General features: G+C 34.4%; 1 protein-coding gene across 8 annotated transcripts in view; it reads left to right on the top strand.

The window, feature by feature from the left end:
- DLG2 (discs large MAGUK scaffold protein 2) overlaps window positions 1-17181 on the top strand; it is a 2032915-nt gene that overhangs the window by 1271593 nt on the left and 744141 nt on the right. For 5 of the 8 annotated variants that reach the window (XM_063094162.1, XM_063094164.1, XM_063094163.1 and 2 more), the window contains exon 1: window positions 12130-12438. The exons of the other annotated variants lie outside the window; for them this stretch is intronic. In XM_063094162.1, coding sequence (XP_062950232.1) covers window positions 12130-12438 — 309 coding nt within the window. Of the gene's footprint in view, window positions 1-12129; window positions 12439-17181 lie in introns of those variants that run through there. 8 annotated transcript variants of the gene reach the window in all.

Consider the following 17181-nt stretch of genomic DNA (forward strand, 5'->3'; position numbering starts at 1 on the left):
GTATGAAAGACACATGTGCCCACACATAATTATAAAACTCATTTTAATCGGACAAATTCAATAGAAGGAGAGATTCCACACATTGTCCCAAAACATCTTTGTTTCATCACTCAGCATGCTTGTTTATTCAAGGTCTTTCTGCCCTACCAGAATTCTACCTTGTCTACAGTCCACTACTTTATCCCTAGCATTGTTCATAGTACTAAGAGGCATTCAATAAATATGCATTAAATGAAATGAATAAACTCAAAAGCAAAATAATATGGAATGTGAGGAGGAGGCAATTAATTAAATGTGAATTTGAAACGCACTGGCCAAAACAAAGCCAATTAGATAAAACTTTACTAAAATGTCAAGTCTCCATGGAGAGTAGATCATTTAGCTGAAAGAGGCCTGTCATTTCTATTAATCCATATGCCTGCCTGTAGGCCAATCCACAGATGAATTGCCTCTGACAAGTTAGAATCTGACATATTTTTAACCCAGAAGGGTTTTTAACCTTTTGATACATTTAGAAAATATCTATTACAAGTCGTTAATCAGAAAAATAAGAGCATGTAAAATTTAGTCTGAAGAAAGACTGATTTTAATTATGGTTGCCTATCAAATTCTGGGTGTGACAACTTCAAAAGCCAGATACACTGCTCCAAGTGGTCCTCAGAGACATGTAAAAAACTATCAGAGAAGTGGCCACTTATATTTGCTCCATTTTGATTCTATGCATTCAACTTATGTATTTTAATTTTCTTTTTTAAAATATTTCTTTCCTCAGTTTGTGACTGTTCACTCCCTGCTTCCCTTTTTTCTTTTTGTTCTCCCTCTTTTCCTTTCTTCCTTTCTTCCTCTCCCCTTTATCTCTCTCTCTCTCTCTCTCTCTCTCTCTCCCCTCCCTCCCTCCCTCTTTTTCAGTTATGACTCACTAACATAATGTTATTTTTGCACATCTCATTATTCATGCATTTTCTCCTTCCTGAAACTAAGCACAGGAGATAGCACATATCTGTGCCTTTCCCAGCATCCCCACACTCTCCAACAGTTCTTTATCTGCTCCTAGCATCCCAGAAAGAGTCAGTGAAGCATCCTGCATGGGAAGAGTGGGGAAAATAGGCACTTGGAAACAATATACCCAGGATGTTACAAGTATTACATTCCCAAGAGTCTGATCAAGAGCCATCCCCCATTTAAGTCAATATAATAGATATACAATATAAAAAGATGTAATTTGTGAAATAAAGTATATATGAGGGGAGAAGTAAAAGAAAAGAGTACAAGGTACTTCAAAAATTGCTTGGAAAAATAGAACTAAAAGAATTTTTCCATGCACTTTTTGGAATACCCTTGTATGTATATACAATGGAAGTTAAGATATGACCTTAAAATACATCACTATAACTATATAACATGAAAGAATACCTATATAAGATACACAAAGAAAATGAGAAAGGAATCAAAGAATGTCATTACTAAAAATCAATGAAACACAAAAGAAGGCAACCAAAGAGAAAAAGAGGGACAAAATATCCATAAGACAGAAAACCAATAACAATATGGCAATAGTAAATCTTTCCCTATCAATAATTACTTTAAATGTAAAGGTTTAGACTTCTCAGTCAAAAGACATAGGAGCTGAATGGATTAAAAAAAAAAAAGATCCAACTAGATTCATGAATCACATAATGACATTTTAGTCAATAATGGACAGCATATATAATGACAGTCCCACAAGATTATAATACTTTACCTTTTCTATGTTTGGACATGTTTAGATACACAAATACTTATCATTGTACTACAATTGCCTACAGTATTAAGTATAGTAACATGCTGTAGAGGTTTGTAGCCTAGGAGCAATAAGCTATTCTGTATGGACTAGGTGTATAGTAAGCTATACCATCTAAGTTTATGTAAGTACACTCTACAATGTTTGCACAACAATGAAATTGCCTAAAGATGCATTTCTCAGAAAGTGTCCCTTTCATTGACACGTGACTCTATATGTTGTCTACAAGACTCACTTCATTTAATGATACATATAGGCTAAAAGTGGAAGGATGGAAATAATATTGTATGCAAAATGTAACCAAATGAAAATAGTGGTGGCCACACTTATATGAGATTAAATAAACTTTAAGTAAAAAACTTGCAAAAAAAAAAAAAAGAAGGATATCATGTAATGATAGAAGGGCCAATTCACAAAGATGATATAACAATTATAAATATACATGCACCTAACATCAGAGCACTCAAATATATGAAACAAACATTGACAGAATTGATGAAATGAATAGAGAGCAACACAATAATAGTAGAGGATTTCAATACTCCACTTTCAATAATGGATAGAACTTCCAGAGAGAAGATCAATAAGGAAACAGAGAACTTAAACAATACTAAAGACCAAATGGACCTAACAGACATAAACATACCGTTCTATGCAACGGTAGCAGAATACACATTCTTCTGAAGCACACACAGAACAGTTTCCAGGGTATATCACATATTAGGTCATAAAACAAGTTTCAATAAATTTAGGAAGATTGAAATCATATCAAGTATATTTCCAATCCCAAAGAAATAAAACTGGAAATTAATGGCAGAAGGAAAACTAGAAAATTCACAAATATGTAGAAATTAAACAATACACTCTTGAGCAACCAATAGATCAAAGGAGAAATCAAAATAGATGTTAGAAAATATCTTGTGACAAATGAAAAAAACACAGCATATTAAAATTTATGGAATTCAACAAAAATGGTACCAAGAGGGAATTTTATGGTGATAAATGCCTACATTTAAAAAGAAGAAAGATATAAAATTAACAACTTAAGTTTATACTTAAAAGAAGAAAAAGAACAAATTGAACCCAAAGTCAGTGCGAGGAAGAAAACAATATTAGATCAGGAATAAATAAAATAGAGAATAGAAAAACAACAGAAAAAAAAATCAGTGAAACTAAGAGTTGGTTTTCTGAAAAGATCAACAAAGTTGGCAAACCTTTAGCTAGATTAACTAAAAAAAAAAGAGAGAAGACACAAATAACTAAAATATAAAAAATGAAAGATGGCACATTACCACTGATTATATGGAAATAAAAAGGATTATAAGAGAGTACTAGGAACACTTGTACAACAACAAATTGGATAACCTAGATGAAATAGACAGATTCCTAGTACATAATGTACCAAGACAATCATAAAGAAATAGAAGATTTGAACAGAACTGTAACTAGCAAGGAGATTAAATTAGTAATCAAAAGCCTGCTGACAAAGAAAATCCCAGAACCAATGGCTTCACTGGTGAATTCTACCAAACATTTAAAGAATTAATGCCAATCTTTCTCAAAACTCTTTCAAAATATTGAAGAGGAAGTTCCACTTCCAAATTCATTTTATGAGACAGCATTACCCTGCTACCAAAGCCAGAAAAAAGACTTCATAAGAAAAGAAAACTACATGCCAATATTCCTGATGAATATAGATGGAAAAATCCTCAACAAAATATTAGCAAACTGAATTCAGTAGCATATTAAAAGCTCAGACACCATGACTAAGTGGGATTTATCCCTGGGACTCAATGATAGTTCAACATATGAAATTCAATAAAAAGAATTAAGGATAAAAACAATCACATGATCATCTTAATAGATGCATTTCCTCCCTCATGAAATTCAGCACAGGGGACAGTGTGCATTCTTCTCAGACACACACTTCATGGGAACTACCTCTACAATCTTCCACACTACCTTTTCTGCTCCTGGAAACCAGGAAAGAATCAGTAGAGCGTCTAGCATGGGAAAAGTGGGGAAAACAGGCAGTTAGAATAACACACCTAGGCTATTACACATATCAGGTTTTCAAGAGTCTAATTAAGAGCCACCCCCATTTAAACTAATATAGTCTGAACATTTTTATTAACTTTTAAATTGATTAAGGCTTGGACAAGAACATACTGATGTCTCATTCACAAAGCTTAGTGTTTATCATTTGACAAAATTAATGCCTGTTCATAATAAAAACACTCAACAAACTAGGAATAGAGGAAAATTGCTTCACATTATAGAAACCATAAATGAAAATTACAGAGCTAACATCATACTCAATGGTAAAAAACAAAAATTTTTCTCTATCATCAGGAATGAGACAAAGGATCCCCACTTTCTTCACTTCTATTTAACATAGTACCTGGAAGTACCAGCTTGAGCCCTCAGGCAAGAAAAAGAAATAAAAGTCACTTAAATTGGAAAGGAAAAAGTAAAATTATCTCTTTTCACAAATAACATGATCTCATATGTAGAAAATCCTAAAGGTTCCACAAAAATCTATTAGAACTTAATAAAAATTTAACAAAATTACAGGAACAAAATAAACATACAAAAATCAGTTGTTTCTATATGCTAACAGTGAACAATTTGAAAGGAAATTCAAAAACAATCCTATTTATAGTAGCTTCAGCAAAATAAAATATTGAAGAATAAATTTAACCAAGGAAGTGAAAGATGTGTACACTGGAAACTATAAAACATTTATAAAAAAATTAAAGACACAAATAAATAGACATCTTGTGTTTATGGACTGAAAGACTTAATATTGTTGAAATGTCCATACTACCCAAAACAATCTATACATTCAATGAAATGTCTATCTAATTCTCAATGGCATTTTTTTACAGAAATAAAAAAAAAATCAGAATTTGTATGGAATCACAAAGAACCTCAAATAGTCAAAACAATCTTGAGAAAAAAGAGCAACACTGGAAGCCTCCTACCTACTGATTTTAAAACATATTACAAAGCTATGGTAATCAAAACATTATGGTGTTGGCATAAAGATAGACAGACTTACAGAATTGAATAGAAGGCCCAGAAATAAACACACATATTGTATAGTCAAATTATCTTCAGCTACAGTGCTAAGACTACACATAGGGAAATAATAGTTTCTTCCACAAATAATGTTGGTTAAATAGAATATCCACATGCAAAAGAATGAAATTGGATACTTATACACAAAAACTGCACAATATTAGAACCACCATACACAAAAACAACTCAAAATGGATTAAAGACTTAAATGTAAGACCTAAAACTATAAAATTCCTAGATGAAAACACAGAGGAAAAGCTTCATAACATTGGTCTTGGCAATAATTTATTAGATATGACACAAAAAAGTAAAGGCAACAAAAGCAAAAATAGATAAGTGGAGCTACATCAAACTAAAAAACTTCTGCCTGGCAATGGAAACAATCAACAGAGTGAAAATATAACCTACAGACTGGGAGAAAATTTGCAAACTGTGTATCTGATAAGGGCTTAATAACCAAAAAATATAAAGTAGCCCTACAACTAAACAGCAACAGACAAAAACAATTAAAAAGTGAGCAGAGGGCCTGAATAGACATTTTTCCAAGGAAGAAATACAAATGGCCAATACATACATGAAAAGATGCTCAACATAAGTAATCATCAGGGAAATGAAAATTAAAACGACAATGAGATATCATATCATATCTGTTAGAATGGCCATTACCAAAAATATTAAAAAAAAAAAAAACAATGTTGAGAATGTGGAGAAATTGGAACGCTTGTGCACTGTTGGTGAATATGTAAAATGGTACAATTGCTACGGAAAACGGTGCAGAAGTTCCTCAAAAAATTGAAAATAGAGCTTTCATATGATCCAACAGTCCCACTTCCGGCTATTTATTCAAAAATTTGAAATCAGGAACTGGAAGATATATTTGTACTCCCATGTTTATTGAATATTATTTACAACAGCCAAGAGATGGGAACAACTTAAATGTCCATCTAAGAATGAATGGATAAACAAATGTGGTATATAAATATAACAGAATATTATTCAACCATAAATAGGAAGGAAATCCTATCATATGTTACAATACGGAATGACTTTGATGACATTATGCTAAATGGAACAAGCCAATTACAGAAAGACAAATACTGCTTATAAGAAGTATCTAAAGTAGTCAAACTCATAGAAACAGAAAGTAGAATGGTAGTTGCTGGGGGTAGAAGGGGGCAGAGAAGGGGAGCGGCGTGTTGTTCAATGAGTATAGGATTTTAATCATGCCAGATAAAAAAGGTCTAGAGATCTGCTATAGAACCTTGTTTTATAGTAAACAGTAGTGTGCCATACATTAGAAATTTAAAGAGTAGACCTCATGTTTTTATCACAATTTAAAAAACTGAAGATACTTGTTATGGATAATAATGTTTATTTTAACTCTGTAACTTAATTGGTAGGGAGGTAGAGAAGGTATCTCCATGTCTTTCTGCTCTCTAATACATGTCTTTAATATCCTATGAAATTATGCCTTTTGGGTTGCAGATGGTCCCCAAATTAGGATGGTTCCATTTGCATTTTTTTTGACTTCACGACAGGATTATTAAATGCATTTTCAACTTATGATATTTTCAGTGTATTGGGATGTAACCCCATTGTAAGTTGAGGTGCATCTGCGTATCATTTTAAGATGAATGTGTTTGGGGGGCTTGGAGTTTGGGCTTCTCCCCCTGTTTTCCCATTGACTAGCTTTTGATTTGAAGAACCACTCCCCCTTTTGCTCTATCTAGCTATAAGGGGAGAACACTTGAAAAAAATTGAGAGAAAAGCACAGCTGTCAGGAAGTGCAGCTTTTATGAATTAATATCTTGCTAAAATAAACTGAAGCTGTTTCAGTTTCAGTGCTCAGACCACTAGCAAATTTCTTCAAAAAATGAATTAATACACTTATGCCACTCAGCCACACAAGATGTTCCACTAAAGTGGTAACCTTAAGAGCACATTGCTACTTTATTTTTAAAACCAAAATCTTTATTTATTCATTTTACGCTGAGAGGTAGAACACAGACCAGAATACCTACATTGGTATGATCACTGAAAGATACATTTTTCTTCTTTCTTGCTTGATTTATTTTAATAAATATTAAGCACTTACTTGATGCCAAGTTCAGAAGATGCAGGTGCAAAAAAGAGAGCCCTCTCCTTGCCCTACTGGCAATTACTTACATTCTGTTTGGGGGAAAGGGCACAGAACAAGTAATAGTGTAATTCTTGTTTTAAATACAATCATGGTAAGTGTTGTAATAGGGAAATATGAGTGCTAAAGGAGTATTTAAAGGGAGGATAACATGATCTATTCTGGAAGGGGAGCCAGTGTTCAAAGAATGCTTTCTTGAGGAAGTGACATTTCGGTTGAGCTCTGGAGGGGTGGGAGGACTCCAGAATTTCCCAGAAAAAAACTTAGGGATAGCAGTCTGGTTAGAAGCAAGGTCTGGGAGCCTTGTTTTGGAGCTGCATAGTTAGCCCACTTTTCTTCTTAGGTTGTAAACAATAAACTGTATTTTTATTTAGGGTGGCTTTTGGAGAGTTGTCCCTTGATGCACCCTATACAAGGGTGAGTGGGAGTTAATCATGTGAAAGTGTGCAGTGGGGAAAAAAGTGTGCTGAATTGGACACAAGGTGGGACTGAGTACAGGTTCTCAAGACTTGTGTAGTTGGAGGCAGAGCAAAGGGGTGAGGCAAGAACAATACTGCAAAAAGCATCAGAGGCCAGATAACACATGGTATAATTAAGGACCACTCAAGCTGCTTCAAAGATTATACCGTCTGTGAGGATAAAGATCCCCAGAAGATGAGATTTTGTTGACAGGTATCAAGCAGGGTAGGACCTGATCACAATTGCATTTTAGAAGGAATCAGTCTGGCTGCTGTGTAAGAATGAATGGAGCAAGGATGGATGACAGAGACCAGTTAGGAAGCGGTTTCACCAGTCCTACAGAGAAATGATGCTTAGACCAGAATGGTAGTCATGGTGATTGACAGAAGTAGATAACACAGAGGAACATACAGATATTGTAGAGAGAGTCTTAATATGCCAGGGGTATCTGGAAAGCTTATAGAAGTGACATTACTTTAATCTTAAAGGATGAGAACAAATTTCTTATAGCGGTGCAGTTCAGCACTTAGATTAAATTGCTAAAATATGCAAACTGTAAGTGATTATTACCTTTTTACTAGTGTTCCTTTCAAAATCTCTAAGAATTGTCATATAATTAGTGTTTTGATTTCTGTAATAGTGTTACTAAGTGTATTAGAATATAATATAACTAAATTTCCTGATAAACATTTATAATTTAGCCTCATCACTAATTCAGGTTAACCCTCTCCCCATCAACACCCACCCAAACCCAAATATATTGGTGAGAATTTGGGACATTTAAAAACTTTTTTCCACTTCCTATTAAATTGTCTGTACAGGTTTAATCTCTGTATCAATTAGACATATATCGGGCCGGCCCCGTGGCTCACTTGGGAGAGTGTGGCACTAGTAGTGCTGAGGCTGCAGGTTCAGATCCTGTATAGGGATGGCCTGGTTGAGCGTGGTGCAGACAACACCGTGCTGAGGGTTGTGATCCCCTTACTGGTCAGAAAAAAAAAAAAAAGGCATATATCTTTCACACTGAATTCCTGCTTGCTTTTGTCTTATTAGATTGATAACTAAATTTGTTTAAGTATTTTGGAAATAATTTTAGAGTCTAAAATACTTAAAAGATCCTTGGTTCTCTCATTTTGAAAGGCAAATGTGCTTAGATGTAGAAATTGTCTAGGCCAAAGATTATTAGATGTAAAAGAATATTGATTTGTTGGCATTTATAAAATCTTTAGTTTTTGCAATCATGGGAATAGACTGTATATACTTCTTAAATCAGGAGAAATTGTAAGTAATATGTTATAGCATTTTATGATTATTTAACATATTACTGTGGCTGCTAAGGGGCTTCTCCTACCAGTTATACTTTAACAAGCACTTAGCTCTTCTTTTGTAATTAATATTTTCATTTCCTAGATGGATAGAGTGCCTGAAGAAAATTTTATTTGGAAAAAAATTCTGCATAGTGTTTTAGTGCAGTACAATTTATTTAGTGATTCAACTTTTCTATTTATTTTTTATTAAACAAATCAAGCCAGGATATTTGTTTTAAACCCTTACTTTAAAACACATAAAAATCAACTACATTGTATATTAAAACAATAAAATTAAATTAAAAAATAAATAAATAAATAAATAATAAAACTAATGGTTGTTCTATGGAGTCAGTGCCAGGTCAAAGAGAGTTCAATAAGATATATCTCATGTAGGCATTGCCCTGTGCACCATCTGCCCATGTTAAATCACAATGATAAGTAGATATGTACTTGTGCATCGCTAATTCTTGTTTGGCCAGAATTTCATGTCATCTCACGGTCATTACAATTGTCCAATTACAGTTGATCAAATTGGATTAACGTTAATTAGTGAATCTGTCTCATAGTACAGAGAGTTAGTTGGACATATTTATCTATTTAACTGGTCTGTCCTCAGACTTAGAAAGCCAAATGCAAAATTTGAAAAGATAAATCTTTGGGGGGTGGGGAGGAAAGAAGGCTGGAATTACTTTATATGTACTGAAATGAAAGAACAATTTCGAATATAGTCTTGAAATGAGCTTAAAGAAAGTTTGCTATGGTCTTAAAGACCATTGGAGGAAAGTAAAACTAGTTATGCAATGTGTGATATTTATTACCCTACAAAGAAATGACCTGCTGAGATTATTAAAACAGAAATCCTATGGCACTTGTGATGGGAAGAAATAGCTCATTCCAAACAACCTATTCATAACAGATTTAAGTCCTTGTCAAGATTTATAATATCTTGACTAGTGCCCAGCCAGGAAATTTTTTCTGTCTTGCTACAAGCTGCACACACCATTACAAAATTGTGATGGATGCAGAATGACTTATGTCTATGCAGATTGATTCTTATACTTGAGAGGCAAATGGGTGAGAACAGGGCATGTGTTCCCTGAAGTTGCCAATGGGCCATTGAGCAATGATATCTGCCTAAAAAACTAGAGAAGCATCTACGGCTAGATAAAATTGGAGAGAGCCAAACTTACCACTTCCTGACATTCTTGTTTGGGAGTGACGGTGTGGCCACATCACATCAAGTCCAGCTGTATAGCCATACATCATGGTAACACCAGACATGTCTGAAGTTCTCTAGGGCTTTATATGACCCAAAAAGTTCTTTCAGGCATTATCTCTTGATCCAGACTAAAAAAGTCAAAAAGAGAGAGTGAGAGACATGACTTTCTGCTTTTTCCCATTGAGTTCCATACGTTGATCTATTTCTTGTTTCACTGTCTTCAGGTATTGTTCTTGACTCCTTGGTCCTCTTTCAGGAGGAAAGATTGTTAAAAACTGTTAACACCATTGTTATTTCTGCCCCATAGTTCAAATCTTTATATGTTTTGACAAATTTCCTTAACAAGAGCACTTGAAAGCCAGCAGTGAAGTAAAACCTTAAAGGAATAGTTTACATTTCTGGAGCATTGCTGAATTAAATACTATTATGAAAAAATGTTAGTCAACTCCTTCATTCCTCTACTCTTTCCTTCCATTTACACATACATCCAATCATCCATTCATCCATCCCCCCCAAAACTGTATTTTTTGCCTGCTATGTGTTGGGCAGTATTCTAAGTGCTTTGGGGGAAATAGTCAATAGCATACACCAGGGCGTTCCCTTTAATCTTGAATATATGAGTCATTATATTCAACAAAGGTGTTTTGAATGCCTTCTGTGCATTCAAACACACAGTACTTATATCAGCCCCTTTTGCAGAATTCAGAAAAAGACACTTTCATGGAGATATATGAAAAAAGATGATCCTGATCCTTCCTTTCAGAATTTTTAAATCTAACAATGATTTATCCAGAAAGTCTTAGCACTGAAATGTAGAACATGTTATGGTCCTGGCCCTTGCAATAAAGTAACTATATCGTGAAATTTTTGTTTGGTCCTGTATAGAAAGCAACTTTCTTCCCAATCAGGCCAAAATTATTTCCTTAAGAATGTGTGATAAAGATAGACATTTTGGCAATACATATGGAATGTTTCAAACAATAAAAATTCTAACTATTGTCCTAATTATTCTTTCCTTTTACTGAAAATACTAGATATGCGTTCAGCAAGCATGCCACAATTTTAAAACAATCATGTTCTTTTTGGAAGGCAATTGCTTTAGATTGGATAGATTTTGCTCATTTTTTAGTGAAATCATTTGAAAATTCTGCCTTTAGAGACCAAAATACTGTATGGCAGAACTGGATGCCTCTTTCACTTTAAAATGCAGGCTCTCTCTGTGGTGAATGTATTTGTTGTGGTAGAGTATTTGAAAGGAAATCCTCAGAATAATTTGGGGTAAGGAAAAATACTGTTATAAAATAAGCCAAACCATCAGTTTTGAATCTTGAAAATTGCCTTATTTTGAATAAGAACAAATTAATAATTGTTCATAGCATAAAGAATATACTCATATGTTTGAATTATGATATATAATCATGCTTTAAAACAAATTAAACTTCCAAATTTTAAAGAACTTCTAGCATAATGCTGTGACCTCCGTGATTTTTCAAAATGTACTGATGTTCTTTAGAGTTCGTATTGATGCTCTTATTTAATTACCTTGTGATTTGTTCTGTGTCTTGGCAAATAGCTCTCCAGATAAGTGATTTCTGTAAGTGTTGAAAATTCTTTTACAGGTTAACTTTTCCATCATTTTAAATTGCTTATGCTATAGTGTTTCAGCCTGGATGCATCCTTTCTGGAAAGAAGGCTCCCGCTAGTCTGATAAGAAGTTCTCTTTCCTAAGTTTGTATTTTGTGTGGGGATCAGGGAGGAAAGGGAAAAGCCAGAATGCCAAATTACAAAGAGTATTCTTTACTGTGGGGCTCCATCCAAAAAGGGTTTGTAACACAGTGTACAGTCTTGTAGCCCAGCTGTGTGGAGCATTGATTGCTTCTGCCTAGAGCAGGGATACTGTCAAGTTGCTCTGTGAGTTGAGTCATCTATTGACAAAGAGCTACCAGCCCGCAGATAATGCTGTGCGGAGCTGCTCCCGCTGCTCCCACTGCTCCCACGATGCCCTGCTTATAGCAGCTGTCAAAGAAACTGAGGGATCCACGGGGGAAAAAAGACTTTTACAACTGCCTGGAAGAAAGGGGTGTGAGGGAGGAGACATTTCTGTGCAGAGCTGACCAAAGGACAGAGTAGGCATCAGTGCAGTATGAATGCATACCTCACCAAGCAACACAGCTGCAGCCGGGGGTCTGATGGGATGGATGCCGGCAGGAGTGCGCCCACACTGATCAGGGATGCCCACTGCGCTTGTGGCTGGCAGAGGAACGCTCAGGGGCTCGGGTACAGTTCTCAGACCATGCCCTCCGCAGGACCTGGGGGCCCAGCTTCAAACAGGACCAAGCTGGTCACCTTGTGGGACAGTGTGCGGAAAAGCCCCCACAAGACGAGCACCAAGGGCAAAGGGACTTGTGGGGAACATTGTTCCTGCCCACATGGTTGGTTCAGCCCAGCACAGGTGAGCCTTTTCCTTATGACTTTCCCTTGAGTATCAGAAGAAAGTGAGAGCAAGTCGTGCAAGGTTAGAACCGTTTGGAAACTTTGCTGTGTCCTTGCTGACTGGGTACTCCTATCTGGAAAATGTTAGGCCAAGAAAACCTGTTATTTTCACATGAATTTGTAGGCTCACACCTCTGGGAGGCCTGTGAAAGTTTAGGGATACTGTTTCTAGTTTCTTTCAGTGACTTTTCCCCAAGTTCAACTTTTCTAGTCCTCAGATAATTTTACTATTCTGTACTGTAGTCTTTTAACAGCACTTTAAATCCTAATCATCATTAACTTTTCTAATCTGTCTAGACTAGTTTATTATTATGATGATTTTAAGGAATAATGATAAAATGAATTTTAATTTAAAAAGTTTTCAAGTTTAAAAGAAAAAATGAGATTTCTCTTTGAAGTTAAAAGAACATTTATTTCCCCAGCTATGGAAAATAGTGATTTGAAGAATGCTATTCTAATTTTACTTTTATAATATTGTATACATTTTCAATTATTAGAAGATCATTTGTTTATACCAAATAATTAATTTTACAAACAAAAGGAATAATTGGGAGCAAGACAGAGGATGATTACACTTAGAACAAAATAATGAAACATTTTATTTATTCATACAGAAGCAATAAGGTTATTTATATTAAAAAGTATAACTTTTTTTCATGTTATATATTATATTTCTGAAGCAGATGTGCAGATTCCTTTAATTTAATTCCTAGCTTATTCTTACCCTCAAACTACTAGCGTTTTATCAGAAATGAAATCAGCTCATTTTTTTCTGCCTCCATCCAAAGGAGAGAAAACAACTTCCTGAAAATGCTGCATGATATAAATAAAATGTACCTATAATCACTGTCATAAATATAGAACAATGACTATTCTTAAATATGCATTGAAAAGAAAAAAAACTGTTTACAGAAAAAAATCCTTTCTTGATTTCAATATGACATTAGTGTAATTGAGAAAGGATATTGATCATGAATAAAATGTTACGATTTGAGAAGTGTACAGAACATTTTAATTTTAATAACAGTTTTTAAAAAATACTTCAAGAATGTCATATATTGCTAGCTCTTAATAATATAGTTACATATAAGTGACCACATATATGGTTTTTGATGCATTGCCATGAAATTATTAAGCTTTGCTTAGGGAGACAAAGTATCTCAGCATCTTGATTTAAATCAGGAATATATATCATTTTGGTATTAAGCAGATTCAGCTTGAAATGAAGCCTGACATTTAGAAGTGAAGTGATTTTTTTAAAGTTAACATGAACCCCAAACTGAAAAGTCTTGACAATTGTGAAGACTCTGTGTACTCTTTAAGAAATACACTCATTTAAATGTCTTTAACCTATATCTCTGTACTACATTAAATTCTTAAGGCTCCCATAGGCTGGGAAGACAAACTTACTTCATAGCATCTAGCTTATGGTTTTTGCACAGAGCAGAGAAAGTAAACTTGATTTATTGTTGCAATTATTTTTATCCAAGATGTAATATACTCTTTATTTCATAAATGATAATTTCCCAAATAAAAATCTCTAATACTACATGATAATAACCATACTCTAAAAATATTGGTACATTTTTCATCAACTGAGGGAAACTTTTTCCTTCCTTGGTTTCCAACAAAGCCGACTTCCTACTTGCCTGAAATTTATAATCGTTTAATGCATTATAGGATTGAAATAGACTCTCTGTACTGATAGAGATCCAGTGACTTATGAGAAGGCAATAAATTGAGGCAGTCTTACCTTACTCTTTTGCATGCACATTTCTGTACATTTTCTCTCTCATGCACAGTACTTTATTATTGGCTGGGAAGAATAGTGATCCCCACTTATTAGAGCTATTATACCATATTTTTTTTTAGAGTTTTCAGTATTGTGACACTCTTTCCTCACCCAATCCTTCCATTCTTTACCATCTCAGTTTTTTAAAAGTGCTAAATTGATCAATCTCTCTTCACCCCATGCCTATACCCTTTCAAATGTATTATTTTGAGTAATTTTAATGTCTGTACATACATATATGCATAGATTTTAAAATATGTATTCAGATAACTCTGTAATACCTAACTACTTTCATACATTAACATATTTTAGGTATACATACATATATATGTGCATACATATGCATACACACATAAGAAAATTAAAGTTCAGTATTATTCCTATTTTTTCACCTGAAAATACTAGTTCGTTCTTCCAAAGAATGCTTCATTCTCTCCCTATAAGGTATTTTTCCATGGAAAGAATATTTCCTTTACTCTTGGTAGATGCTCAAAAATACTAATGTATATGTATTTATATATTTGTATTTATTTAGTATGCATCTATAGCATATATCTAACATTTTAATTATACAGATAGGTATAAGTACTAGACACCTATATATACTATTACAAAAAGAAGAGTGTATATGTTCCTAGGTGTATGCATGTGTTCATTGAAACTAAATCTGTCCCGAGAACTTTGTGATACTGTTTTTACTCCTTAAATTAACTGGACATATCCTGTGAGATATTGTAAAGTCAACCATGGAAGCTAATGATACTAAACGTTAGAATCCTTGATAAAGTAGAAAAAAGGATGGTATGTGTTTTAGAATAGCCCAGGAACCCACATGTGGTACAGAACACTCCTGGGGGCTGTTCAGCATCCGGGAGCTAGAATCTCAGTCTTGGAGATATTTGCTGTATTAGGTGGAAATCAGCAGTGTGATTTCTGGCTACTATAATAGAGGGCCATGGTAATGACTTCAGTTCCTTTCAAGGCTCTTTGCCAAACTCCCGTTACTGGGGGTGCCGTGTACTAACAGGACTGTCATTACATTGTTCCTCAGCAGGTCTAAAAAACAGCTTCTGTCCCTGTTCAAATAAATTTTCATTCCATTTGGGTCTTTAGAATTAATATAACCATAATAATAGGCAAAAAAAAAAAATTGAAAATTATAGCGTTCAAAAGTGAGTTCTAGGATGCACATCTAGGATATTATAGTCAGCCTAGGAAAGAAATATGCCCCTCGTTGCCTATGTGGCATGTCTCCCTACTGCAGACTAATCTAGGCAGGCAGCACAGAACAGAGGCAACTTGGAGACCAGAGTTCTACATGTTTGTACTTCATTAATTCATTCTTCATTTGCTTATTCAACTACCATATACTGAGTGCCTTTAATGTACCACTATATCAGGCCCCTTGCATGTAATAGTAAACAAAGCAGATATCACCCCTACCACTATGGAGCTTATGGCCTACAATCATATACAATATTTAGTAAATATATCATGATATATACAGAATTGGATCATCATATATCACAACTTGGAAGTGAAACAGAATTCCAGGGAGTGCTGCAGATAGCACAGTAAATATATATTCAGGATACAGAGGAACCACAGAGGGGTAAGAAAGCAAGATACTTTTTCTTAAGAAAAGATACTACATCTCTTTAAGCCTAGATTTTATGTTTCATAAAATTGGCATAAGAATACTACCTGCCTAATATGGTTGTGGTGAGAAATGATTAATATAATGTATGTAAATCACTTAGCACAGTGCTTTTATACAATAGGGGCTCAATAAATAATTGTGGAATAAATGAATGAATAATAACTTCGCAAACAATATTGGCTATTATTAACCTATTCCTTATTTTATTATTTCTGATTGTATGGGAAGAGAAGAGAGGTGAATAAAATGAGGCCTTCGTAGAAGTGGTGATATTTGAACTGGACTGGACTGAATCCTGAAAAAATTTGCATATGTTTATTAAGTGGAAAAAAAGAGAAACTTTTTGAACAGAAATAATAAATATAGTAAAGCATGTAACAGCCTGGTACCTCTGCAGAACTGCACAATTCCATCTGCCCAGAACATTTGGTTTTGGAGGGCAGGTTAATCAAGAGAGGAGCCTGGAGAGGTGGGTCTGGCCTGGTAACAGGGAACCTGCTGGGCCTTGATGAGGACTCCCTGAGGTCCACAGCACCAAGTCGCTACAGAGGTATAGTGGCTGCTCAGCCACTCTATATGTTAGGCTTTACGGTCAATGAACCCTCTAGACCTCAGTTTCTCTATTGCTAAGACAACTGGTTTTCCTTAGATGAATCCCCAAATTTCCTTCCGTACTAATATTCTGTGATTCTGTCAACTGACACCCATTAATTACTGGGAAGCACATTGGAAAGGATTTATACTTTTAACCAGACAATCCAAAATTTGAACTTACTAGTTCTGTGTGACCTCATTTGCTTAACCTCTCTAAGTCTCATTTTTATCTTCTATAACACTTGGGATAATAAACAATGTTGCGAGATAATATAATAGGAATTGAAAATATTCTGTATAAAGACCTAGCATGACACTTGGAACACAATTGGTCAGTAAGAGGTATTTAATATTACTAATGATAGATATCCAAATTTTGTTTTTTAACCTGAAAAACTTATTATCCAGCACATTAGTCATTAGTATTATGCTGTTTCATTAGAATTTCTAGTTCGCTTACCGAATTTTTTGATGTCTTTCTTATAATGATGAAGGTTAGGCTAGGCAACTGTCCAGAAACTTTTGGCATAATACCACAGGATGCTGATGCTGGGGTGACATTTTGTCCTTCAGGGTTCTCAGAGATTTACAACTGTACACACTAAACAACACAAAATCATGTAAAATATAATTGTATTAATACAGTAGCATTCCCA

Source organism: Cynocephalus volans, chromosome 4, assembly GCF_027409185.1.
Source record: "Cynocephalus volans isolate mCynVol1 chromosome 4, mCynVol1.pri, whole genome shotgun sequence".
NCBI lineage: Eukaryota > Metazoa > Chordata > Mammalia > Dermoptera > Cynocephalidae > Cynocephalus > Cynocephalus volans.